We start from the raw sequence: 27,884 nt of genomic DNA on the forward strand, positions 1-27,884 counted from the left end.
TGTGTGTGCATTGTGTACATCTGTTCCCCTGGGCTGTTATTTCCCCTCACCTACCACCCCTTGGTTGCCACTTGAAATATTGGTACTAAATAATAATACAGAATTAAGTAGATGAAAAGATAAACCCCACACTTTACCCCCAGTGCCTCCTTTCATTTGCTTAAGGTACCTGCACATTCTTTTTTTTTTTTTTTCTTTATGAATATAATTTCTTGAAAATGTCTCCTTCGCACGGTTTCCTTCTGTGGGTTGGTTTTAAAATTGTCATTCGAGATTGAACAGCACCAAGGAGCCGAGGAGGCGGAGGAGGAGAGAAGGAAAGAGCGAATATGGAGGAGAAAACGGAGTTTGACCTGCAAGTGCAGCCGAACCCGGGTCCCGAGGAGCCCCCGGAGCAGCGCAGGGGCCGGGAGTTCGCGAGGCACGGGCGGTGGAAGGCGGACGGTGCCAGCCCGGGATGGAGCCGCGCCAGGGCAGTGTCTCAGTGTAGAGAAGCCCCCGAGGAGCCCACGGGCGGCGAGGCAGAAGTTGGTGGCCCCGGGCGTGCCCCTCCCGATGGTCCCGCGGGCCCGGGACAGCGCGTAAGCGGCGGGGAGGCGGCGGTTTCCCTGAGCACAGCCCCCGGCTCCATTCCCGGTTTCCCGGAGGGATGCTGGAAGCCGGGCTGCAGCTGCGGTGCCCGGGTGCCGCCGGGATGTGCCGGGGGGGCGGCGGGGGGCGGCCGTGCCCGCCGCTCACATGTGGTGGCTCCGCGTCCCCGAGCGCGCCCGGCCCGGCCGCCCCTGCCCTCGGAGCTCCTCCTGCTCCTCCCCGGCACGATGCGCGCAGGACACGAGCGGCTCCGGAGCACTTTGAGTTGCTCCCACCCCGCTCCGTGGGATTAATCCATCCTTTCGGAGGTTATTTTCGGCAGGCAGGCTCGCGGGCGGGCAGGGCGGCCGGAGGAAGAGCCCGCGGCAGGGGAGGGATGCGGGAGCAGGGCAGCGGAGCCGGGCGGGACTGAGCCACCCGCAGAGCAGAGGAGGAGAGCGGAGCGGAGCTGCCCTGCTCCCTGCTCCCGTGCCGGGCTGCCCGCATGGCTCCCGGGCACTGTGGAGATTGTGGGGGCTGCTGCTGCTGAGCAACCATCCATCGCTTTAAACTCAGCCTCAACTTAGCGCAGCAGGCAAGGATGGCAACGCCACTGGAGCTTCGGAGCTGCCAGGAGAGCCGGGGAACCTGGGTTTTGGTCGCCGCTGTCTAATAAATGGGAGTAAAATGGAATTTCTTACTTGGGTTTTTCCTGCCTTGGTTCTACTGTGCACCCAACAGCACAGGTGTATCAGGTAAGAAAACATCTTATCGTTCTTTCTCAGCCTGGCCTCGGGCAGCCGTTCCCTCGGTCGGGGTGAGTGGTGCCAGGGCTGGCTGGGGCTCCCACTCTTGCCCAGGGATGCTCTGTGCACTCCCGGGCCAGGACTGCTTGGAGAGAGCGTGCAGGAGAAAAGGGCTCTCGATTCAAGAGTTTCTTTAATGTGCCTCCTCTGTTTGGTTTTTTTTTTCTTTCTTCATTTCCTTGCTGAGGGTGCACTTCTGCCAACTGAGCAGCACTTTCTTGGGTTAATCAAGGGCTGTGTGTTTAACAGGATGCCCCTGGAATGCTTTTCCCGAGGGCGCTCACTCTAAATTGGGGGCAATCACTTTTTGTTGCACATCCCAGCACGGCCTCAGCCCCTCCAGCAGCTCTGTAGGGGCCTGTTTGAACTCGAGCCTCTTCCATAAAGCCAGCACAACCAGAGGGGTACGAGCTGAATAGCTTTGCTTGGGGCCTCCATAGGCACCCTTAAAACCCGAAAATACAGCCATGCCTTTCCGGTGGGTTCATTAAGTCTGCTGAACTCAGGATGACAGGAAGAGGCTGTCAGAGATCTTAGGGGGGAAAAAAACGTTTGGAGAACGCCAACCATTTCTTAAAATGCTGAATTGTAAAGAAGGATGTATGTCAGAAGGATGTATGTGTGCGGCTCAGCCCCATTTCCTCCGAAGGTGTTAGCTAGGCAACCAGCCACGGGCTCCAGAGATTCTCTCCAGATCTGGAGGCTGGATGTGGAGAAAGCTTGCCATGATTACGCAATGAAAATAGAAGGGGGTGTAAAAAAGAACTTGCTGCATGTAAAAACATGCCCACACCCCCCCCAGAGCAGAGGGGGCTGTGGCATTAAAGGGGTCCTACAGCTTCTGCTTCCCAGACATCGTTCGTACCTTCAGAGGAGTGGAAGAGGCAAAGTGGTAACCGGAGTGAGACAGAACATTGCTGTTACACTTTCTGGAATTAATCAGTGAGATCTGATTTTTTCACCGGGAAGGAAGAGGATCTTGCTTAGAGGAAGCATCAAGTCAACTGCTCTTAGCCAGGACTGACATGATGATTTATCCCGTGACCTTGAGTCTGTTATCCAGGGTCAGACCCTGACATCCTCGTGCTCCAAAGCAATCCAGTATTGCAGTGAAGGCAGAGAAAATGCTGCTTATGACCGAAGGGCACCAAGACCTTGTCCTTGATTTCAATGATCCTGTTTCTCCCTCTGCACTTGGGCCAGCATCGAGGCTTTGGGTTGAAAAGTGATGTTTGAGTACAAAAGAAGAAAAAAATAGAATTTTAAAGAAGAGTCTTCTCAGCCTCTGTCTTTCGAGGTCTGCTCCCGGGCACAGCCACTGCCAGGATGTGTGCAACCTATAATTTGTTGGATACATTATTTTGTATTTGGATTAATTCCCTGGTTACTTGACTTTCTTCCTCCAGTTACACAATAGCGATGAGTTGTTTGTTAAAAATACATCTACTCGTGGCAGAGGGGCAGGCAAGGCAAATTCTAACTTCTGAAATTCCAACTGCTCAGTTTGTAGTTTTCCAAACATGCCAGAGTGTGAGACATTCCATGGTCAAGGGAAGCTGCTCTGTTCGGCACAACAGTTTTCTGCAGATTCAGGATTTAGTGTGGCTGTGGCAGGACACTGTTTAATCCTGTGAAAGAGGAGTAGCCTTGCTCACATGTGTAATTGGGATCTGTTAAATGGAACTAGAGCAAAATTTTATCCTTGCATCAGTAAAAATATTTTTGGTACGAGATGCTTTTATGAAAAGCAGTGTAATTATGGGCAAAACTGCCATTTTAAGGCTCTGATTTTGTTTTCTAAATGCAATGTGACTTGCAGTTATGATGACAGAGGCCATCCAAACCCCCTGAATTCTCTGCTTGTGAGTTCTGTGCACTGTAAATCGCCAGGTGTAAGAAAAACATATTCCAAAAAGGAAGAAGAGTTTGGTGATTTTGGAATGCAGTGGTCGGACACAGGACTTCCCAAAGGCAAAGCTACCACTGAAATTACTGTCCTGGTTCGGCACAGGAGGGAAGGGGGACACACACACAGGGAAATGCTGTTCCCTCACAGCAGTTGGGAATATCCTTCCAGGGTGCTTTAGCTGTGTTTGGAGCCATTCCTCTGTCATGTGTGCTGTCTGACTGAAGGGAATGAGCCAAATTCAACCTAAGGCAGCACATTTTTTTCAGGTAAAAAAAGTAGTAATTTTTTGTCTTCTCGAGACAGTGATTAGTGGCAAGAAATTTGCCATTTATATGATTGACAGGTCTTTGAGGAAAAGACTGTGGCTTCCATTATTTTATCAGGGCTTGATATGCTGTGGATGCTGGAAGAAGAAATGTACCACAGGGCACGAGATCATCTGCAGAGAGACACTTGGGGAATTATTCTTTCATTTGCCTGGGGAAGGAGCACCGTTGATGGGAGTTTGAGGGTCCATGTCCATACTTTGTAATTCTTTATCAAAACAGATTTTAATTCTCTAATTAAAAATAGGTGTATCTTTTATATTTAAGACTCTTCTATGTTAAGTGACATTTCTATACATTTGAATTAATTGTCCTTCTGCTGTGTGTCTCCCTAAACCTTTTACTTATATTCGTGGAAGCAGAGCAGCTTTAACACGTGAATATTTGCAAAGAATGGTCCATTTTCTGTAGCTTAAAACTCACAGAGAGGCTTTGATGTTCTAGAGGTTGCCACGAATTAAGCCTAATGCCTTTTCAATTACATTTCAAAATACAAAACATATTTACAGTGAGCTTCACTTAAAGTCAGGAATGGCAGATGGGAAGGACACACATACTGCTCTGGATAATCCTGGAGTTTGACAGAGGCCAGATTGTTCTCTGACCTTGCAGGATATTCCTTGTCTTTTTCCCAAGAAAAAGTTTTCTTCAGTGGCAATGACACCTGGGACATTTGCCCCCAAATGTTTACTTCACAGAAAATGAAATGTTCTCCACCCCAGTCCTTCAGTCAAACTGGTTTTTCCATCTACCAGGATAAATGATTCCTATAACAACTATGTCACAGTCCCCAGAAGAATCAGGTTAGCAGATTCAAAGGAGAAACAGAAGATGCAAAGAGTGATTTTCCACATCCCTCTGCTCTGTGTGTTTGTCAGAAGGTCAGAGCACCCTCCCTGCAAGTGTGACCCCAAATCTATGCCTCATTGGCCACTGACTTAAAGATGCTGCTGAGCTTCTTGCACTGCTCCCAGAGATTTAGGCACTGCTGTGCAAAAATAATATTGCCAGTGTCATGCCTGGTTCATTCAGCTGCTGTAGTGCCCTCATGGAACCCACAGATTGCCTCTTGCTTGGTGTGATTTGGGGCTCAGACATTTCCTGGTGATAGTGATACACTTCCAGCACCCGTTTTCAAGCAGTGCTCTGGCAGAGAGCAGAGACAGGTCGGTGCCTCACTTCTCTGACAAGCCCCTTCGAGACGTGCTGCCCAAGTGCATTGAGGCTTCTCCTCCAGATCCCTCCACATTAGTGGGATGCAATGGTGCTGCAGCAGCTGGGGGAAGATGTCAGCTCAGACAGACAGGATTTTGGGATATGTGAACTTTTTGTTCTAGAACTGATTGCACTTAGCTCTGAAGGAGATGCATTTCTTTGCTCTGTCATTTGACATTCAGTGCTTAGAGTTGCTTTCCCTAAATGGTGTCAAGAGCAGCTTTATTAGGGAAAGGAGAACTCCATAGGTTTTCCCAGTTTATCTATGGGATTTCCTTTTCCCTTTATCTAATGGACAAGAGAACTCACTGTTACTTTCATCATTTAAACAGCAGTAATCTATTTTCTGCTGCTAACAACGAGCTCGGTCGAAGTTCTCCCAGTGCTTAAATTCCAGATATGAGCATATGCAAATAAATTTTCCAAAATATCTGCTTGAAATGAGATGTGTACACAGCCAGAGTGTGGGAGAAAACCCATCTCCTTCAGCTTTAGCTTTGGGGATGACTTCCAGAGTGACAGGAGTCCACACGACTGCTGCCATTCAGTCAGAGCTCCCCACGCTGGCCCGGTGCAAACTGCAGATAAACTTTTGAGGAGCTCTTTTACCCCTTGGATTTGGCAAATCACTACCTTAATTTCACAAAGTCCTTTTCCTACTAAAACAAGCTTTACAGCAGCTTACGTGGGGAAGGGAATTTGCTGAATCAACTAAGGGGAGTTTCCTTTCTTTTCATCTCTCCTGCTTACTCTATGAAAACTTAATCCCTTCCAATGCATCTTTTCTGTGCTGGCCTTCCTTTTTCAGGTACAATAGTGAATCATATTTTAGGCCATATATAATCCTGGCTGCTTATCAAGGATGAATGAAACTCTCCCACCGTCCCCCCTGTAACTTTAAAGCCCTGGGTGTGGTGTCCAGGAGTCCAGAGGAGTGGCTGGAAGGAGTTATCACAACGTTGTAAATCTGGCCATAGAGTTATTTCAGATGTAATACTTTAATAGCCCCCCTGGTATTAAGTGCACATAGCTCCACTAACTTCAGCACATTTGTCACACTGATGATCTGACCCTAAGGCTTCATTAATAATAGAAACAAGATTTATTTTAATTGTGTCATGGATATTTAAGTAAAACTCCCTCTAGATTGTAATCTGCTTAAAACACATGGCAGGCTACAGCCCACGGTTTCTAACCCGGCTCTCAGCATTTTAACTCCCTTTTAGCTCCTTAATGCCACTAAAATGGAGCCCTGACAGGGGAGCTGCTGCACACCAAGTGCTTTGTCAAAACAGATGAGCAGGCACACGGGGGAGATCACTCCGGGGCACTCACCTTCTGACTCGAGCTCTGTTTGCAAAACACTTCCCAGAACTGGCGGCAGTTTTAGCAACAGGAGCTGCAAAGCACCATCTTCTGCTGAAAAGGCAAAGAGATCTGAGGCAGATGTAATAATTCAAGCATATTGGAGTTATTTGCTCTCATTAGGAAAAGACAGAAAGCACCATTCCTTACCTGGGAAAGGAGCTCAGACGTTTTGCTGGTTAGGAACACCATTCCATACCTGTGGCTGAGACTTACAAGTTACGATTAAGTACATTTTTAAACAAATTTGCCATGGATTAAGAAACTATAATTTCATTTAAGTAAATACTGACAGTTGGATGACTGAAAGACCAGCACATAGAGAAGAGCAGTCTGATAGAAAGAAGTGTTGATATAGTTGATGAGACCAAATAAGGAAGGAAAGAACCTCTGTCAACATTTGTTATAAATCTCCAAAGCCCTTGTCTAAATCAATTATGTTATTCCAATTTATGCAGCTGAAAATGTGGCTCTGATCCTTCCTCAGAAGAGCTACAGGAACCTGAGAAGTGCCTGGGATAGTCATTTGAGATGAACATACAGCACTGTGCTCATGGCAAGGAAATATTATGAACGCAATTTAATATAACATTTTGCTGGGAAGTAATGAAGTTTCCCTTGGAGCAGTGTCCCTGTGCTGTAAGGTCACCAACAGCTTTGACAGCTCCACTAATGCAAGCTTTCAGTGTCTCTGCTGCTCAGAACTCACATTTATACATTGTAATCCCAGAACTCCTTCCTTATATAATTGACTCCGTACATGAGACAAGAATTTTCTGACCAGGGCAATTGAAGATCTTTCTCTCAGTCCCCTGTGGGAGGAGGAGCTGGGCACTGCAGGAGACTCTGCTCCCCTGCTGGAAATAACTGTCCATGCTGAGCTGAGTGCCCGGGCTGGCATATTTTGGGGAGAAAACCCATGTGCTTTATGTGGGTCACTGTCACATGAACAGCCCAGGTTGTGTGAGTGCCAAGGCAGGGTGTGTTTGTGGTGTCTCCCTCTGCAGCCCCTCAGGGGTGTTCAGCCAGTTCCTCTCCCGTTAGGACTCAGATGTATCCCTCAAATGCCACATTTATTGCTGGGCTCGGTGGAAGGTGCTGAGCCAGTGCTCAGGCAGCTTGGATGCAGTACTTGCATTCAGGCCCTCTCAAACCACTGGCAATTCTTCTCTTTGCAAACAGTTGTGACAGATGTTGTCCCAGCCCCTCATTTCTCTCCCCCTGTGCTGTCAGTCACGGCGCTGGCGAGAGGAGTGATGTGAGCAGGCACAGAGCTGCAGATGAAGTCTGCCAGCTCACTTTAAACAGATAATGGGAATGAGATAATCTTGCTTCTGTTTGTAAGAGGTGGTGGAATATCCACACAACTGCTTGGACCGGGGCTGAGGGGCTGCCAGGAGGTGGAAAATGGCAACAAGAACCTGGGCTAAAGTCTTGCAGGAGCAGCACTGGGCCAGCAAGAAGCACCTGCCTGGCAGTTGGGAGATGGTGGTGCTGGGAGGGGGCTGAGGCACGAGCACAAACCCCACAGCAACACAGCACCTCGCAGCCAAAGCCTGCTGCCTGTTCCCCTCGTTCCAGATGTGCAGTTCCTGCTGTGTTCCCCTCCCGTTTGACCGTCCCCCAGCCTCCCTGAGCTCAGCTGTTCCCTGGTTCACTGGGAGCTGGCACAGCTGCATTCCAGCAGCCACAGATGCATTTTAGGCAGCACACAAAGTGTCTTGGTTTTCCTCACGTTTTCTCTAAGTTTCTGAATCTATTTTTCCTACTTTTTTTTAAAAAGGAGAAAACTTCCAAAAGTATGTACTTGTAACTCAGAAAGAGGCCATAGTCTTGCCTGAAGTATGTTTTGATTTAAACAGAAATATCTGAAATTGTTTTCCTGCCTATATACAGTATTTTCTCAGTAAATTTCCAGCATAGCTGATTATACCATATGTGGTCTCCGATGTGAGAGAAGTCACTCTTCCATTTTCTGTTGGTTTTCTGTTTGTAAACGTGGGCAAGTTTCAAAGGACACTTCTTTCCTCTTCCCAGAGCTATGAGTGACATTGGAGACTACATTGGTTCCAACATAGAAATCTCCTGGCTGCCCAACCTGGATGATTTAATGAAAGGCTACGCACGGAATTTCAGGCCTGGCATTGGAGGTGAGGCTTGGATGATAATGTCTCTTTTGTTCTTGCAATCCCTCTACCCTCTGATGCTCGTGTGAACTTCATCCTTTACATGATTAAAAGGTTATGATTATCTTTTACTTGGATTCTGGGAAAAAATAACCATCAACAATTCGGATGGTTTTGACAGGAGACAGACTGTACAACAGCAACACGGGCTTCTGATGCAGTTCTTAGATCACTGACATTTAAGTTGAAGGAATTTTGTATTGCATTATACGGTGATGATTCCTGCACTGCTTGAAGTCATGCTGTCTTAAACTTGGTAGCGTGATTTCCAGAAAGGATTCCATAATTTTTAGTAGCTGTGATTGTATCTCGTGCCCTTTATCACTGAAGTGAGGCTGGAAATTGAGGTAAAAATCAGTAAAAGATTTAAATCTCTTGCTTTAGGGTAGGTTTTGCTTGGAGAGTGTACTTTATAATGGAAAGCACTTTTGTGAACTCTCTGAAAGAATTGAAATCTTGGGTCATTTATATTTTTGTAGGTCCTATGATGATGTCAATGACCCCATTCAACCCTTTTCCCCAGGTCCCCCCGTTAACGTTGCTCTGGCCATCGAAGTAGCCAGCATTGACCACATCTCAGAGGTGAACATGGTACGGTATCAGAGTCTTCAGTTTTGCTTTAAAATACGTTCAAACCCAAAAGTTGTACTGTTCTTTTTTGAGACATACACGGCTCTTGCAACATGTTACATGTAACACTGATGTTGAACCACTTTTTGATAATTTGAGTTTATCTGTGGTAGAAGCACGGTAGAAATTCAAATGCTTGGGCAGCTCTCTGGTTGACTGAGTATAAAAATACTTATTTGCACTGGAAGCAGATCATGTATTTCCAGGCTGATACAATGATTTTTGGCCAAGTCCCAAGACATTACCATTGTGTTTGTTCAGCATCACTTCTTACTTGGGCTTTCTCCTGTCACAGGAATACACCATGACAGTGTTTCTGCACCAGAGCTGGCGAGACGACCGTCTGTCTTACAACCACACCAACGAGACTCTGGGCTTAGACAGCAGGTTTGTGGACAAGCTCTGGTTGCCAGATACTTTCATAGTCAATGCCAAGTCTGCCTGGTTCCATGATGTGACTGTGGAAAACAAACTTATCAGGCTCCAGCCAGATGGAGTCATTTTATACAGCATCAGGTGAGTGAGAAAGAGAGCAAGTGTTCTCTGTTGTGTGCTAACTTCTGGAACAGGCTGTGAAGTAACCACTGTTTTCCTAGGATGGTTTCATAAAATAGTTGTTAATTTAATATGGAAGAAAATCTCCTGTCAGAGACCCCTTTGCTTTCCAAGGATGACAGTGCCAGGAAGGTCTCTTTGGCAACACTGACACACTGTGCAGTGCAGAGTCACTGACCATGTTCAGAATGTCCTCCAAGTGTCTCGGAGCTGTTTGGCAAAGATTCTGCTCTCCACTCTCTATTTTCCTATTCTCTTTTCTATTTCACTGTTTTCCAAGGGGACTATGAGCCTGGTTTAGGCTCAACTTTCCCATCTCTCAGACAGAGAAAGTGTCATTTCCTCACCTTGGAAGAGTGCTGTGGCTGGAACTCAGTAACTGTACTGGAAGTTAATTGTGTAATGTTCTACAAAATGAATGTGCACCCTTGAAATTGTAAGCCCAAAATTCCTTTAAGGTATTGGTAGAAATCTTGGGGACAGTGAAGGTGGTAGATGGAATCAGAGAATTCCTTGTCATTGTGAGAAGTAGCTGAAGTGTCCTCTGAGATTAAAGTCATTTGACTTTTCTTCAGTTCCCTGTCCTTGGGTTTCCCACACTCTCAGTAAAGGCAACGGCCATAAGGGCTTTGAAAAGAATTCCCTTCGTTGCTTTGAAGGTTTCAAAGTTTTCCGTTCAGTGTTTCGAGTTCAGAGGAAAAAGCTCTGTCTGAATGTGACTAACTGGTGTTCCTGTTGCCTGGAACAGGATTACCTCAACAGTGGCCTGCGACATGGACCTCTCCAAGTACCCCATGGACGAGCAGGAATGCATGTTGGATTTGGAGAGCTGTAAGGGCTGAGTACACCTGTGTTTTCTGTAAAGCCTGGGCACGTGGGACTGGGATACTGGAGTGAGCTGGGATGGCTCTGCTTTGGGCAATGAAATGTAAGGGCTGCCTTGAGATTCAGAACAAACAGGAATCCCTTCATTCCCTGTGCTGGGCATTACACAATGGACTTTTCAATGCCCCAGTCCTAAACTCTAGGATTTAATGTAGTGATGATGAGCAATGAACAGTCCTGTTACAAATGTCTGGAACTCTGAGCTTGATGTGAAACCTCGTGCAGTTGTGATAGTCACTGGCATTACTGAGCTTTGCATCAAATCCAGGGAGAACAAGTAGAGAAGCCCACAGGCAAAATTTCATGTGCTGTGTTTTCTTTATAAGAAGAACAAAAAAGAAAGAATTCCCTGCTTTTAATGAAAGCCATTGTGAGTAACCTTTACAGAGCTGTTGAGCTTGCCTTGGCATTCCTGTATCCATGACCCAGAAATCCATCAGAATACTGCATGGATTGCCTTAATTTCTTTGCACTCACAAAGGAGGGTGAAGAATGGGTTTATATTTTGTCCAGCCTGTAGTTTATCTACGATCAGTGTGTAAATCCCACGAGCACGAATAGTTCTGAATGAAAACCACCACAGACACAAGCTGGGGCCACCCAGTTGGTGGCAATGAATCTGGTTTTTAGATCAAGGAGTCCACAGGTCCTGAGGGCTCCAGAGATTTGGGAGCAGCAGTTTTTGAGCAGATCCCCATGCCTGTTAATGCCAGTTTCTCTTTTTCTTTTTTAGCACCGACTTTGTTTTCTAGGCAATTAGCCACAATACCACTTTGTCCTGTCAAAAATAGCAATCTACAGTTTCACTTATGTAATCACCAAGTGCAGAGGCAGCAGGCAGTGCCCCAGCAATCCGTTCTCTCTCCCAGCAAGTTCTGCAGGGAGTTTTTCTGGGGGGTTGAATGCTTGAATTGAATTGGAGGGGTTTGATTTCAGTGAAGCAAACAGCCTCTTTAAACAAATGAATGCTCTAGGAGCAAGTTGTCCACTAACAGCAAAACTAGCAAAGATTGATTGCATCTCACAAAAATCCCCTCACACACATCCCCCCTCTGTCATGTCCCTGGTGTCCTGCATCTCTCCCAGGCAGAATTATCCGGGCTGAATCCCAGCAATGGGTCTGATGGAATTCAGCATAGCAGGAGTTAGAGAACTTCCGCTGTGAGTCCTCTAAGCTCTTAATTTCTGCCTCCAACTTGTTGTTTATTCAGCTTTCTTTTGGCAGATGGCTACTCCTCGGAGGACATCGTGTACCACTGGTCAGAGAACCAGGAGGAGATCCACGGGCTGGACAAGCTGCAGCTCGCCCAGTTCACCATCACCAACTACCAGTTCACAACAGAAATTATGAACTTCAAATCTGGTAACAGAATCTCTCCTCGGTTCAGGGACAATATCTGACTTTTTCCAGCACAGGGAAACCTGCTGTATCTGTAACAGAAAATCCTTCTTCTTAGGTAACTAATTTAAGAACCTGTCAGGTGTCTGATAAGAGTTTTCTTCAGCTTACACTTGTGAAAAGTGCCATCCTTTGCTGAGCCTCCAGGTAGCCACTGTAGCACGTTATGTCCTTCAGCTCTCTCTGCCTGACAAAACACTGTGTGGAGTAGCCAGACAGCACTTGATAAAGAAAACTTGAGGTATAGCTCACATTTTCTTGACCTAATTTGCGACGTCAGATCACGAAAAATTTCCATTAGCCCTGATGTTATGAAGCTTATGACGTACAGTCAGATCAGTCTAATTCTACCCAGCAGAAGTCAGTGGTGTGTGTACGTCTATCACTGGGCTTATTGCAATGTTTGTACAAGATTGGAGTCATTTCTTTCCTGCTGATTTTTCATCCTCTTTCATGTATTCAGATTCTCATTTATGCTGCACATCTCCTCTAAGCTCTTTTTTGAGTTTGAAATTAACTTGGCCTTTTAAAAAATCTAAATTTAGTATCTGGAGGACTTTCTACAGCAGATGATAAGACAGTACACATTTTGAAGCAATACTGTTATTTGAGAAGACTCATGATTTTATTTTCAGATCTGGCATTGATATGACCTGAGACAGATCATTTGACCTATTCTTAGCTGATGAAGCTGCAGCACCTCGTGCAGGGTTTATGGGGACTGATCGAACACCATTCAGGAAAGCGTTCTGTGATCCCTGTCCAAAAGCTGTCACGGCTCTGTGTCATTGTAGAAATGTCATTTTGAGTATCAGTTTGACTGTAATTCACGCAGCCAGAGCCTTCTCTGCCTGCTCTTTTTTCCAGCAGGGCAGTTTCCCAGGCTCAGTCTCCACTTCCACCTGCGGCGGAATCGAGGAGTTTACATCATCCAGTCCTACGTCCCCTCCATCCTCCTGGTGGCCATGTCGTGGGTGTCCTTCTGGATCAGCCAGTCAGCTGTGCCTGCCAGGGTGTCCTTAGGTAAAGCAGGGCCCTTGGGGGAAGGCAGGGAAGGCAACGCCCAGGTTGGAATTCTGCTCTCTGATAATCCTTATTTTAGATGAAAGTGCATTTATGACCACTCCTTTTACTTTTGCAGAAGACATGGTCCTTTAGAAGGCTTCTTTCCTGTTTTAATTTCTGTCATGTTATCAGAGCAGCTGCCTCAGGAAAGAACAGCAAATAACCCCCTAAAGAGGGTTAAAAGCAGTAATGACTGTGAGGCAGATCTATGAAAGAATTCATTTGAAGGAACTGGGACAGTGGCAAAAAAATATTCCTGGTGCTTGTGGATCTGTTTGTCTGAGTAAGGGTTGCCAGTCCAGATGCAAAAGCGTTTGAGGGTTAAGTCTTTGGGTTTGGTTTGTTCTGATCTAGAACAAAACCAAGGATAATTTGTTCAAAGCTGCCTTATACAAATGCAGGTTTTTTACAAGCTTCTCTGCTTTGAAAATCAGGAGCCACAGTATTTGTACTGTGAAAATATCCTCAGCTTCAGATTAGTAAAAGTCTCCATGTATAATACATCGGTAAATCCATTTCCTCTCCTGCTCCCTGCAGGAATAACCACTGTCCTCACCATGACCACGCTGATGGTCAGTGCCCGCTCCTCCCTCCCTCGAGCCTCTGCCATCAAGGCCCTGGACGTTTACTTCTGGATCTGCTACGTGTTCGTGTTCGCCGCGCTGGTGGAATACGCCTTCGCTCACTTCAACGCTGACTACATGAAAAAGCAGAAGAACAAGATCAAGGCGAGGAGGCAGAGTGCAGAGGTCAGTGAGTGTGGTATGGGAGTGACTTTGGCACAGCAGTGCCCCTGCAGCATGGCCTGGCACTGCCTTTGCCCTGTATTCCCCGGGTAATCCCAGTTCCTGAGGCCTTTCACTGCATCCTCTGTGAAATTCCTGTGATGATGCTGATTTCTTACCTATGTCTTTGAATGTTACAGAAAAAAAAAACCTTCAGGAGAGGCAGAAACTCCATTATTCTCCTCTTTCCCTTGCAGATCAATGTGAAGAATGCCATTGTTCTGTTTTCCCTTTCCATAGCTGGTGTGAACCAGGAACTGGCTATTTCCAACAGGCAGCACCGAATTCCCAGGAGCCTGCCCGGCTCGTATGGCACAATAGAAATAGAAACTGGAGAGACCAAGCAGCAGCCAGGCATGAAACTGGATAAAAAGACTGGCCTGAAGTCCCTGTTCAAGCCCATCGACGCCGACACCATCGACATTTACGCCCGAGCCGTGTTCCCAGCAGCCTTTGCAGCAGTCAATGTCATCTACTGGGTCGCTTACACGATGTAAAAACCCAAAAAAGGGATGTTCATGGCCAGAGCTACAAACTCAACAACACTCATGGATTAAAGAGCCCTTGCTGAGACTGAATCGAGCCATTTCTTCTCAAAATGTTTTCCAACGAGCTCAAGACACTTCTAAAGTCGAGAAAGTCCTGCTATGAATTCCCAGAAAAAGCAGCAATTTATTGCTGCTCTGATTTGATACAGTAAGAACTGTGCTGTGCCAGACCATCCCAGCTCCTTCCTTCCTCTAATACCATGAGACGATTTTTCATATGTACATATTTGTAGCAAAAGTTTAACTCTTAAATGACCATGGTTTTCCTCCCCTTTAAGGGTTGATCAGCAATGAAGATTTGGCTTTTCACACTCAGATAATTACCTTTTTTTGTAACGAAAGAGTTAATTCCTCACTTCTGGCCTTCTGTGGGATGGTCTAGGTTTAACAGTAGTGGGAAAGTTGGAGTTTTTAATCAGAAAAATCTCATGAACAAAGTAAAAAGGAATAGAGGGGAGTGGAGGTTTTTCTTAAAATATTATTTGTCTTGGATAAAATATTGAAAAAATTCAGTGCTCTTAGTCACAGCATGAAATAAAATATACTACATCAAATTCTACTGAATTGTTAATAATGACTGTATTACATTTCAGATCTAAGCTAATGAAAGTTTAAACACTTAAACACAGAAATGTTTATTAGTTTAATAGGCCCCAAACATACAAAAATGATTTAGAAACAGAGGGAAAGCTCAGGCTTCCTATGTTGGATTGGGAAAAAATTTAAAGGTGCTTCATAAGGAAGAAACTCTGACTCCATTTTCAGGAAGGACTTTAGAATTTGTTCTGTTGATTGTCAGTGAGATTCTACCATGTGTGCCTCTGAAAATATCCTTTTTGAATCTGTCCCTAAATAGCTGAATGAAGTACAAAAAAGAATTCGTAACTGGCTTCAAGTTACTCGGTTGCTTTGGATATTTTTGCCATTTTTGTTCCAGGTTGACCTGATCCATTAGGGCTCTTCTCTTCCCTTATTCAGCAGGGAAATCTGTAGGTCCTCATACACACTCCCTAAGTCAGGACTTGATCCTCTTGCCCAACTCATGCAAAATAGCACTTTGTTCTGTAAATAATTCCAGTGAACTCAGCAAATGAACACAGTATTCACAACAAACAAGCTCCACAACTAATCTCTAAAATCTCCACAGTAAATATATTGGAATATGGATTAAACCCACTGAAATATTGTTCGTGCAGGAAGCCAATGTGAGACGCTACAAAAGGGAAATTTATTTTGAAGATTTTGTTGCCTTGAAAGTGAGAGGTTGTTTTTAAATATAGAGACTGACACAAAAGCAAATATGAAATGAGAGAGAGAGGGAAAGAAGGAGGCAAAGCAAGGGGCTGAAATCTGCGATGGAAGGGAGAGTGAGATTTGTTCAGTATCAGTGAAGTAAGAGAATGCTTTGAAGAAAAACCAATGATCTAGAGCTGAGCTGTAACAGCAAATATGCTCCACTGTCAGTCAGGTTTAGGTTCACCTCCATCTTTAGTTTCTGTTATCATGGAAAAGCTGTCAGCCAACAGTGTGCTGGAAAGCCTAAACTGCCATCAAGCTGTAACTGTTCCACAGAGTCCTCCCCAAGCCAACCCTGGACTGAGACACCCGGATTCTGCTCCAGGATCTCACCACTGACTTGCTGAGGAACCCCAGTTAAGACCTTGCACTGCATCACCTCCAAAATTGCTTTAATGATGCTGATTTCTTTGAGTTTTACAGAAGACAAACCCTTCAGGAGAGGCAGAAACTCTCATCCTCCAAATGGGTAAGTGCATCCAACTGGTGCTTCCGTGGTGGTATTTGCCACAGTTTCTGAGACTCTCACACACTGAATTAAAGCAAAGTATCACTCTACTTCCACCTTATCCAGAACGCTAATGGAAATCTGCATCTCCTTCAATAATCAGGTAATCAGGCTTCTTTTTCTTCCTCCTGCTTCTCCTCTTTCTAATTTATTTTTCTTGCTGTTTGTTCCTGATGTTGATGCAATGCTACATTACAGAAATACACTATTTTTTTTTCCTAAGTGCGTTTTTGGTCATAATCACTTTCTCCCCCAAGAAATTCAACCTCTCCTGCTCCCTTCTGAATCATTCTTACTGTTTTATATAATGATTAAGTGCAGAGTGGAATAAAACCAGCAGAAGCATGACTTTACCATGCCTTTGTTGCTTTGCCCCTGATCCATCCCCACAACAGCACTACACCCTTTAGAAAGGCCAGAGGACTCATTGTTCTCTGTTACACTTGCATAAATCAGAAATAATCTTGGGTTTAAGTCCAGCCTTTCTGTACCCTGCTGGTTCCTCCAGCTATTAGTTTATTATGTTGCCTGTCAGGGTCAGTGTCTTCTGCTAAGAGTGAAGTTATTGACTGAATCCAGCTAAAGAAATATTCACAGCAAGTTCCTGCAGAGTGGAAATCATAGGAAAAGAATCCGTGATTTTGGAATTAAAGTTATTAAAGAGCAGAGAGCAAAGCCTGGCCCCAGTCCCTCCAGTGAGCAGTGGCTGGTTATTTGGAGTAATTAGCAAGAAGGTGGCTGCAGATATTATAAAGGCAATGTCTAATCTAATTACTTCTGCAGTAATAGTTTGTAATTGTGCACCTGACATAACTCCTTACACTGCAGCCAACTGACTGATCACATGGGGTTATTGGACAAAATTAGTTGCTTCTCCATCTGGGAGACAGTCACAGGCTGCATGTCCTGCTGACTGCTCCAGAAGATTTATTCAGGGAGGTTTTTCTGCACTTTCACTGCAGATCTTCAAGGTGCACAGCTCAGTGTGACTGATCAAAGGCAGAGGTGGCAGCGATCTCCTCAGAAAACCCCAAAGCCAGAATGCCAGACTGTCCCAGTGATGCTCACAGAAGCACAAACAAGAGGACAGAAATATCCCAGGAGGTTGCAGGCAGTCAGGAAAGTGCCCTGTGAGCCACAGATGGCAACGTGTCCATCCCAGGAACGAGGTGGTCAGAGGGGAGAACAGGATTTTGGGTACTGGAACTGCACTTGCATGAGTAGCACAAGACAAAACACCTCCCTCATCAAGAGTGGGATTTTCTAAAATCTGTTTCCAGAGCCAGAAACAGAAAACTCAGATGCCATTCAAACTTTTAAGGAGACATTTCAGTACAGGAGTATGGTGAGTTGATTGGAGTTTTGCATAAATTTGAATCTTCTATATTTTTTTTCACTTAAAATCATCACATTTAAAAATCCTCAGACATTATTACTTTAGATCTATTAACATCTAAAGGCAATTCCCTATTCAACTCTAATTTCATGATGCCCTTAGTAAAGTTAATAAGCCAAACCTGATGTCAGTTGAATGCTGACTGTGGATGGGTTTTACTAGTGTCATAAAAAAAAGTATGTGACAAATCAGAAGGCACCTGAAAGCATTTGTGTTCCTTTCAGCAATTTATAGTTCTGCTCTATGGACTGGCATGTCTGTGAGAAAAGGAGTGGGCTATGTGTTAATGTAATCATTCTAAATGTGAAGTGTTAATAAAATGTACATATACAGAAATTGGAGCCTCTGTAAACTGCCAAACCAGACGTTCCAACTATTGAACTGGAAGATGAAACACATTAGAAAGGCAAATCAAAATAACCCCAGAGATTTCATCCCATAATGCCATCCTGCCTGTTCAGGGCCCAAGGGCTTGTAAAACTCTCCCCTGGCCTTGCCAGCAGGGGAGGAAGTGCCGTTGTGAGCTCAGGAGAGCTTTCTGGGGGGCACTTCTGCAAACTGCTGTGCTGATGGCAGAAAGGGCTGCTGCTGCCTCAAGAGGCTGGAAGGAATCAGAAAGCACGAGATGACAGACGAAGAAATGCATGATGTGTTTGAAAGCAATGCTGGCAGCGAGAGCTCTATTAAGAGGTTAAAATACAGAGATGTCTGTCCTGTGTCTGGGTAGCACTGAGAGCATTTATCCCACTTAAAGGAAAAGCTCTCCCATCAGTTCCTAACTGGTTTGCTAATCCAACAGATAATGTAGCGAAACCAATTTAACTCAGTGAGGCTTCTGCTGCTGGGACAACAAAACGCTTAATACGATTGCTCTGGTTTGAAATACTCCCAGTCATTAACCTAAAAAAGCACTTCCCATCAGGAGGAAAACAGCACCCTGAATGTTCGTCTCTGAAGCAGAATAGATAACAAAAAGCTTATTGAAAGTTTCTGAGAATATTTTTGTTAAAAGAAAAAAAGCTGAAGCAATTCCCTCCTGCCCTCTTTATTACAGCAGCTCAAACCACTTGCAGTGGTTGAAAGCCCGTTGGATACTAAAATAACACTGCCTGCAATGTATGTTACAGACAGAGCTAATTGTTCTTAATGAAAACTGAATAAAAATTTGGCAACGAACAGGTGTTTTTGGGTGGATTTGGTAGCTGAGATGAGGAAGGCACCGTGTCCTAAATGAGATGAACTGGAGATCTAAGCCCCTCGTTATGTAAGGCACCAGGGATCTGCTCCCTCCTTGGACCAGCCTGGTGTCACTGCTGTGCCTTTTGCAAACTCCTGCAGAGCAAAAACAAATCTGAGAGGACAGTCAAGGCCAGGCTGTCACAAAATATAGCACCAACAGGACTAATCAGATGTTATTGGGAGGTCATTGTTCCGTGAAAAGATTGGTCCAAATAAATAAACCCAAATATCCCTCATTTCTGAGACACCAGAAGCCTCTGGAAATGTATCCCTTTCTTTAACTCTCGCAGTACTTCAACTTCTCTTGATCCTCAGTTCTCTTTCCCTTTTTTCCCCACTTGAAAAGGGAAAGAAAAAGAGGAAATTTTCGTTCTCTTTGGCACGAGGACATATTAGGCAAAACCAATATACTCTTGTCCCACAGGTATGAAAAACAGTGAGATTGAAAGTCCTCATTTACAAACCTTTGTACCTTCCAAGGAGTGTTACATAAAAGGCAAGAAACTCAGCCCTGTGATAATTACCCAGCACACTCCCACACAAACAGTCTCCCTGTTCCATTCTCTTGCACTGCACTCTGCAAACCCTTACATGCAAAAAAAGACAGTTTGAGTCAGTCCTCAAATTCTCCACACTCTGAAGGAAACCTTTCTCCATCATTTTGGCCCAAACATCTTTACCACAGTTAGTGGGTAACAGAAGTCACTAACAAATGCAGGGTGCATTATCTGCTCCTTGGGTGAGTCTCTGGGTGAGAGCAGCACAAGTGTCACCAAACTCTCAGTGTTCATTCATGGGGGCACCAGCTGGGGCAGGGAGGACGTTTTCCATTCCCCAGGAGTGGATAACTGGCCAGCTTTGGCCAATTGGAACAGGCATAGCTGCAAGTAGCAAAATAATATATGGGCCATTGAGCTATTCCAGCACTACAATTGCTACAGCCTTAAGATTAAACAAAGGCTGAGTGATGAAATACAGAGTAATCTGTAAAACATCTGGTATAATGCTCCATCCAGGCTGTTCTTCCTTTATTGCTACGTTTCTTTCAGCTTCAGACTAATACAAAAGATCTATTTCTGTACATCTTAAACTTACCATGTTTTTACAGATATACTTAAGATTATCCTACCCTTATCTTCGTGGGTGCAACTTTTACAAATACAAGCTTGTAGGTGCATATATAGAAAAGACAGGAGGGATCTATAATTTTTTAATAAATTACAGTGCATATAGTATTGTTAAATTGAACAGGTTGTTTAAATATCCTGGAAAAAACACACACACACACACAAAACCACAGAGGTTTGATTTTATTTGCTTTTGAAGATATGTAGCTTGGGCTACTCATAGAATTCTTTATCTTCCTGGCTAATGAGGTGTCAACAAGTGAGTTAACTTCTGGTTGCTTCTATCTTATATAAGACAGACAAGTAAGGGAGGTGTTGGTTTAAAATAGCCTTGAAACATTATTCATTTTGTCTATTTTAACATGGGCTGGAAAAACACTAATATTCAAGCCAGCAAGAAAATCTACTAAGAATTACCATGGTGATTTCTGATGTTATGTAGGATATATGCTTTACTCCAGTTTATGTTAAAATATATTAATGCTTTGCCTTATTATTTTCGCCCAAAACTTAATGGCATTTGGCCCAAAGTCATTCCCACTGAACTGAGGTGAAACTAGTACTGGTTGCCCCTTTTTCTCAACAATTGTCTTTAAGAACTGGTTGCCATAATGATTCTTCTTGGGGCATTTAGGAGGGAGAAAAGGAGTTTTTTTGGTCAGCTTTGTCAGAGACAAACAAGTACTTTGTGTCTGATGGCTCAGGCAGTACTTTGGATTAATGCTATCATATCTCTTTCCCCTTAAACTAATTTTTAAGGGACAGTTCTCAGCAGCCTGCAGCACTGAAATAAAGCACTAGGACTTGGAAGCTTTGTCTGCACAACGGTGGTTCCCAGAGAGTTGCCTGGGAATCTCTTGCCATCTGCTGGAAACGTGCAGATGTACATCCGTGAAGGAATTCAGCCTCAAGAGTTCCTGCCAGAGCCAGGGGTGCCACGAAATAATGAAGAATGGCTGGAAAGCAGCACCAGGGATGTTCCTCACTTTTAGTCAAACCCACAATTCCAGAACGAGCTAACTCAGGCTCCCAGCAGCTGAAATACCAGCAGCAGATTCCTGATGATTAAGGTGATTCCTTAATAAATCACCTTCTCCACTGCTATGATAAATCTGTGCCATGACTGGGTGCTGAGGATGAATGTAGAATTATAGACTTATTTTCAAAACAGAACTGGAATATTTGGAAAAAAACCCTCTTTTTTTTAAGCTTTCTCTTTCTCAAACACATCAGTTCACTTCATAGTCTGCTCTTCAGAATAAAAGATCTGATCTCAAGAGATAACAATAATAATAATTCTTAAATGAGCTAAAATTTTAGATGCAGCAAATATCTAATTTAAACCTGGAATAAAATTAAATTACCTGTAGGAGCCTGTCAGCTCTTCAAATCTAGGTGTAGTAGGCAGCAACAGCACAACTTTTCATTAAGGTGAGGATGGCTCAATAGAAAACAAAAGTGCAATGCCTGCCATCTGGAAAAAAAAAAAGGGAAAACAAAAAGCTTAGGAATACACTCAGGATTTACAGCTTGTTGTGTTTTCAAACCAGTTACAACCTTGTTAGCTACTGCACAGAGCAAAGCCAACATCCTCTCCAAAAAACACCATCTGCCCAGAAGTGAGAAGCATCTATTAGGAAATTCAACTGTTTAAACAATTTTGTAATATAAGAAAATACAAACCAACCCCAAAATAAGACTTACAAAATAACAGCATGAGTACTAAGAGAACAACTACAAAATATCTCTGCAAGATGTAAAAATATTATGGTTCAGATTTTCATCAAGCCCTGAAAATGCACCCAAGCTTTTCTCCTTGGTAAGTTGTGCTGGAAAAAAAACCCCAGAACAACCAGGAATAAACCCCACAAAACCTCAAATCACAGTTCTGAAGAACCTTTTATCTCCCAATCCAACAGCTCAAGGAGCTGGAGATCAAAGTGTAGCTTGACCTGAAAGAATTATGTTTATAGTCATATCTTACATAATGTTCTCCATTTTAAGCAGAGAAATTTGGAACACATGAAGATTTAAGGGCCAACTTTGAAACCATATTGACAGTTCCCACTAAGATAAAATTAGCAGAGGCTACACAAATAATTCAGATTGAAGACTGATAGATGAGACCATTTGGTGCATTTCCCTGGTGTCAGAGAAAACGTCTAGACTGATGGGAATTAATTTCCCCACTTTACTTCTACTTAAACTAATGTCAGCTATTATTTATTTGTGTTTTGGAAGATTGAAGAAACACCAAAAGGAGGTTCAGAGCTACAGTGCAAAGAGCTACAGTTGCAAACTCAACACAAACACACCCAAAAGCCCAGAGAGATACTGAGAAAGTGCTAAATGGGGCCTGAAAAGAACTTGAGACTAAGGACTGAATTTTTTCCCATTTCAAAATACCAATTATGACAGCTCAACTCCAGGTAGCCAAAAAAAAAAAATCTAATAGTTGTGACTCCTCCTTTTGGTTTGTTTTTGAAATGTGGTGGGTTGTGTTGCCCAAAGGTGAATATGAACAGATCAAGAAAGGCCCCAAAGAAAACTTTCACTTGGATGGCTTGTTTGCCTGGAAAAGTTTTAAATTGCACAAGGAAATCAGGGCAGGGTAAGCAGTATTTCCACTAGAGGACTCTCTGAGTTCACCATCCCAGCCTTCAGCGGAGGAACAGGCAAAGCTCTGATCTCCTGCACACGGGAGATGTTCCTGCTTCAGTCACAGAGGATTCACGGTTTGGAAACGAAAGATCAAAGGAGCATTAGGGAAAAACACCCAAACCCAGCTTTACAAAGCTAAGGGCATTAACCACCTCACAGACTGGCTCTTGTGAGACCGTGGTTACTCCAACAGCACCAACACAACTCTGCTGTTTTTCTCTCTCCCTCTGCTCTGGCCGCTCTAATACTGTTATTTTATTACCTCTTTATGATAACTGGCTGTGGTTTCCCTGTTCCCACCGCTGGCAGGTGCTGGATGGGCGCTCACAGGGCATCCCACTGCTGGGCTTCTGGGAAACCTCCGGGGAAGCAGCTCTGACAGCTTGGGGGGGGCACACAGGGCCTGTCCCCTCACACCTCTCACCTGTCCCCTCAGCGCTGTCCCCCCATCTGTCACCTGTCCCCTCTCACCTCTCACCTGTCCCCTCAGCGCTGTCCCCCTCACCTCTCATCTGTCCCCTCACACCTCTCATCTGTCCCCTCAGCACTGTCCCCCCATCTGTCATCTGTCCCCTCACACCTCTCACCTGTTCCCTCAGCGCTGTCCCCCTCACCTGTCACCTGTCTCCTCACATCTGTCCCCCTCCCTCTGTCCCCTCACACCTCTCCCTCCTTACTGTTCCCTCACACTTGACCCCCCTCACTGTCCCCTCACTTGTCCCCCCTCACTGTCTCCTCAGCCCTGTCCCCCCTCACTGTCCCCTCTGCCCTGTCCCTCCTCTCTGTCCCCTCAGCCTTGTCTCTCCTCTCTGTCCCCTCACACCTCTCCCCCCTCACTGTCCCCTCAGCCCTGTCCCCCCTCACTGTTCCCTCACACCTCTCCCCCCTCACTGTCCCCTCACTGTCCCCTCACGGTCCCCTCAGCCCGGTCCCCTCACGGCCCCTCCCTGCCGCGCCGCGCTCCCATTGGCCGCAGGTGTTCCCCCCGCGGGCTCTGGTTGGCCGGGACGCTCCGGTCTCCCCAGGTAACGGTTCCCGCGCCGCGATTGGCGGCGGGGGGGCGGGACGCGGGCGGGGATTGGCTCCCCATTGGCCGCCGCTCCCGCCCTCAGGCCGCCATGTTGCCGCGGGCGGGGGCGGGCGCGGGGCGCTGAGGCGGGACCGCGGCTGGGGGGGACGGGGGCACCGGAGGGGCTCTGAGAGGAGACCTGAGAGGAGACCTGAGGAAGAACCTGAGGGGCTCCGGGGGTTCCGCCGCCGCCGCTGCTCCCCGCCGGGGCCCCGCCGGCAGCGAGGCGAAGTCCGCCGCGAAACTTCCTCGCGGGACTTTGAGCAACTTGAGGCCGCGGAAGGTGTTGCCGAGCGCCGCGCAGGGAGCGGCCCCTGCTTACCCCGGTGCGTGGGGCGGGACCCCCGCGGTCGGAGCAGGTAAGAGGACGGGCACGGGCACAGCCCGCTGTGCCCGGGATAGTGCCGGCACCGCCTCGTCCCGAGCGGCGGTGTCGCCTCCCGGTGTCGCAGGCCGGGGCTGAGGGGCCGCGTGTCCCCCTGAGCCCCCCGGGACAGGAGCGTCTGGAATTCTGCGGGTCTCCCCTCCCCGGTACCTGTGGCCAGGCTCGCCCGGACAGCGGGGTCAGGGAGGTGTCTGGGAACACACAGAAGTGTGTGAGGCGGTGCTTTGGAATAAACAGGATGTTTGTCACCTTCCGATCGTAAAGGTGAGTTAAAGTTGCCCCGTGGAGTTCCCCTCCTGCTTCTCTTGGGTGAATTTATAACCGACGTCAATTGACTTCAGTGTTCTATGTATATAAAAACTATTTCTAGTTACTCTGTTCTATGGAAGAAAAGAGCCAGACGCTGTGTTGATGAATAAGTAAAGATTTTCCTGGAGTATTTTCGGCCGAGAGGGAGCTGTTGGATGTTTTGGTTTTTTTTAAGCAAACATCCTCAAACGCTTGGGATATTTCTGTAAAACTAAATTGCACAGGGTATTTTTAATCAATCTCGTTTAATTTCTGTGCAGGTCAGTGGTCTTATACATTTTTCTTTTTGATTTCTTGCTGCTCCATGTAAAGCTATTTGTGTTTCTAAAATTTGACACAACTCATTTGTTTAGCACAGTGTGTGTATATTCATCAAGATTCTGTTTGTTTTTTCATATGCAGCTGGATTGGGAGTCATCTGGAGCAGAAACTCACACTTCACATGTGAAGCTCTTCACTTCAGAATTAGTTATCTGTCTTGAATGAACTTATTTCTACATATTTATAGTTTCGTTTAGACTGCTAAATACAGACCATGCCTAGCAGAATGGGCTCAAAAATTGATTTGAACAAAGACTTCATCAAAGTAAAAACACACTACAGTGGGTAAGTCAGCATGTCCTTTCCTCTGTGTTGTGCCCTGTCTATTTTTGAAGCATATTGAGCAGGAGTTCGTGGTCTGACCTAGTGATAAAGTAACCAGGGCATTGGTGGATTTGTAATTAATGTCAGATCAGGCAGGTAGACTTCTGGGCTATTAAAATACCTTTCAGAGTCCTGCAGCAGGTGATCAGGAAGGAAAGTTAATTTATTCTTCTCTCAGAAGGGGGGAAAATGTGCATAACTGGCATGCAGTTATTCTGGGTGATGGATTATTGATTCCCATGGTCACAGGCAGGTCTAGCTCCATCTCCTGCATCCAGATGCAGTTATTACATTTCATCTGTAATAAAAATGTCACAGCCCTTTATAACTTCACTCAGTTGTCAGTAGAGTCAGGAAGGTTTTATTACTGCAACATGAAATCTGGATTTTCAGGTATGTTTAATTCATTTGCTGCCTCTGTGAGGACCTTGTAAAATAAGGTTGCTTTGGTCTCTGTCTTCCTTCAAGGCCTAAGTTGAAATTGTTTGAGGAGTTAAATATTTGACCTGAGTAGATCCTTAAACTTGAAGTATTTAGACTGAACTTGCTGGCATTTGGTAAATGACTTGAGTGATCTTTTGTGATGTTTTACTGCTTTGTAAGTAAGTGTTGCTACTGCTGTGGTTGTTCTTAAACTTATCTACCAGGTCAGTGCCAAGTAGTCTGAGGTCCTGAGTTTAGAATCCCAGAGCAATTGTATTAGTTTGGTAATGCCAGTTTTCTCATAAATTGCTGTGAAAATGTGTCTGCTTTTACTTTATCTGACTTCAGCTTCCAGCTGTGCCACTGACTTTCAGTTATTTCCTTATGCTTAGTCATTTGATTTTTTTTTTTATGTCTTCATTTTGCTACCTGTAAATTGAAAGTGTAGTAGAATCTGTTAATTTGCAGCTCATTTATCTACAGATTAAACTTTCATAGAAGATTTCCTTAGTAAAAACACTGATAAGGTTTTAGTGGTGGGAATCCATGTCAAACTTAGGTCTTAAAATGTAGAAATTTGCTACTTGAAGGAAAATTTACTTTACAGGAAGTCCATGCAGTAGGAGAGCTGCCTTAGCTCTGTAAGGGAAGGCACTATAAACACCAGTAGAACTGGGTGTAAGTAATTTGGAATAGTTTGCTGGCAAGCAGTGTTGATGTAAAGTCATTCAGTCATTTCCATTAGCTGAGAAGTCTGTAGTGTGTCAGTTTACAAACGAGTTCCAAGCTCCCTGGATTTTGCTTTTGTCCTATTGATCAAATTCTCTGAGTTCAGACTAACTGGTTTTGGCATTATGACCTGTGTCACTGTCATCTCCCTGTCCCCAGTCCAGTACTGCACTCAGCTTTTGAACTAATTTGACTGCAGCAAATCACTGATGCTGGACAGCTTCAGAATTAGGGACAAGCTCCCTCAGGTAGCTGCTAAAATGAAAATAACAGTGCAAATACCATCTTGAAATCCCAGTTAAAGAGCACGAGGAAGTTGTAAAACAGGCGAGTGTCGAGTGGGTCTCTGGAGTCTGAGCATCTCAGGTATTCGTGACTCTGGGTGTGACAGAGTTCCTGACATAGCACAGTGTAAATAACTGCCTGAGCAGATTGCAGAAGGAAGGCAACTTGTGCAATTCTTATTTTGTTATTGCAGTTACTTGATTTATCTGTTTTACACCTGGTTATTTGAAATCACTTCAGTAGATGCAGCTTTGTTTGCTGCATGTTACCTTGGCTCTGAGTGGTGACACACACTGTCTGTCAGTGGGAATGATGATTCTCTTGCTGGGACTGCTGTTACAGAACTCACTGGTCCTTAGCTCTTCATTTAACTATGTAGTGTCCACTTCTAAATATCTTTTCAAAAAGGTCCTGTGGGGTTCTTTAGTGTTAAACAATGAGTGATTTCCACTTATCTGAGCCCTGCCCGATGTGCCTGTAGAGACATTAAGAAGGAACATGGACATCATGAATGTGGTCGTTAATTTACCTGTAGAATGGCACCTGTTACAATAATGTTAGCAATTCAAGGCTGATTAGTATTTGCCAGCCTTGGTTGGAGGTTGTAGTGTGTGTGGCAGTGTTGTCTCACTCTGTATTTTCAGGTTTAAAGTGTGATTGTCCAGTTTCCACAGGCCTACAGCTGCTTGATTGCATGAGTAGCTTGTGGTGGCACTGCATTAAACAATGAGCTGCATTTGTTAGTGACCTTGTCTGGGGGCAAGGCATTGCACCAGCCCTCAAACACTGCTGCGAGAACCAGTTTGGTCTCTTACTTTCCTAAATGCATAAAACATGACTTCTTTGACAGGGAAACGCTCTTAAACTGAGCCTCACCTGACAGCTCTCAGTACTGTAGATAATATGGGGTTACAGGTGTGCAGGTGGTGTATGTATGGCTTCTGCTGTTGTTGTTATGAAGAATTATTAAGTTGCTGTTCTTTGAGAGCCTTACAAAGTGTAGATTAAAGTTACACTTGAAAAGGTAGCAGTGCTTTTAATCTGAATTTGGAACAGTGCAGTTCTTTAAAGTGATTGTCTTAGAGCTTTGCTTGTAATTTTTCTCAGCAAAGGCAAAATGGAAAGTTATTAATGCATATAATTTAAAATGTAAGTTGTGGAATTTAAGTTTCTTAGTTCAGCGTAGTACTGTTCAACTGCTGGCTGAAACACATAAGTAGGCAGAATATGTCATTTAACATTTTTGCTAAAATGACTTGTCACACAGTATGGAAATAGGCAAGTTATCTCAGTCATATTGGGCAACTTCTGCTGATTTGCTGTATTAGACTAAGAGGTGAAAGAATTACACAGGCCAGTAGCCATTAACTACAGAACACTCTCCTAATTATCCCCTGGAAGGTTTTGAAGGCAGCAAAATGACTTAAGTTCATCTACTGTTTCTTCTTGCACTTGTTTTTCCATTGGTTTCCCATAGTCGTTTGAAAAGTATTTTAAAAATAGGAGAAAGTCTAGTTTGTATTGTGAGATTTTGTTCTGCATAATCTCTTTTCCTTTTTTAACCTCTG

The 27,884-nt window shown here is 44.8% G+C and overlaps 3 protein-coding genes across 8 annotated transcripts in view; 2 read left to right on the forward strand and 1 right to left on the reverse strand.

Annotated features, from left to right (window-relative positions):
- The window catches only part of CFAP74 (cilia and flagella associated protein 74), a 44,095-nt gene extending 37,436 nt beyond the window's left edge, over positions 1-6,659 (reverse strand). The window contains exons 1-3 of the mRNA XM_032709284.1: positions 6,485-6,659; positions 6,342-6,402; positions 6,162-6,242 (exon numbers count right to left, since the gene is read on the reverse strand). The gene's annotated coding sequence lies outside the window, so the exon portion shown is untranslated. The remainder of the gene's footprint in view (positions 1-6,161; positions 6,243-6,341; positions 6,403-6,484) is intronic.
- Positions 921-18,620, forward strand: GABRD (gamma-aminobutyric acid type A receptor subunit delta). 5 transcript variants are annotated; one of them, XR_004360694.1, is made up of 10 exons: positions 921-1,325; positions 8,229-8,341; positions 8,901-8,968; positions 9,303-9,523; positions 10,311-10,393; positions 11,673-11,810; positions 12,714-12,869; positions 13,449-13,660; positions 13,894-16,151; positions 17,011-18,620. XR_004360694.1 is itself a non-coding variant. In XM_032709287.1 (9 exons), the coding sequence occupies exons 1-9, from the start codon at positions 1,258-1,260 to the stop codon at positions 14,191-14,193; spliced, it is 1,359 nt and encodes a 452-aa protein (XP_032565178.1). In that variant the 5' UTR covers positions 921-1,257; the 3' UTR covers positions 14,194-18,620. The 5 variants fall into 5 exon arrangements, 3 of the variants coding, with proteins under 3 accessions (XP_032565178.1, XP_032565179.1, XP_032565180.1); XR_004360695.1 differs by having other exon boundaries at positions 13,894-16,009; XM_032709287.1 differs by having other exon boundaries at positions 13,894-18,620.
- Positions 18,621-23,690: 5,070 nt separating this feature from the next.
- The window catches only part of PRKCZ (protein kinase C zeta), a 35,816-nt gene continuing 31,622 nt past the window's right edge, over positions 23,691-27,884 (forward strand). The window contains exons 1-2 of one of the 2 annotated variants that reach the window (XM_032708885.1): positions 23,691-23,899; positions 24,637-24,840. In XM_032708885.1, the coding sequence (XP_032564776.1) occupies positions 24,770-24,840 (71 nt within the window). In that variant the 5' untranslated portion in view covers positions 23,691-23,899; positions 24,637-24,769. Of the gene's footprint in view, positions 23,900-23,945; positions 24,190-24,636; positions 24,841-27,884 lie in introns of those variants that run through there. The other variant, XM_032708886.1, reaches the window with a different exon arrangement.

Source organism: Chiroxiphia lanceolata, chromosome 22 (genome assembly GCF_009829145.1).
Source record: "Chiroxiphia lanceolata isolate bChiLan1 chromosome 22, bChiLan1.pri, whole genome shotgun sequence".
Classification (NCBI taxonomy): Eukaryota; Metazoa; Chordata; class Aves; order Passeriformes; family Pipridae; genus Chiroxiphia; species Chiroxiphia lanceolata.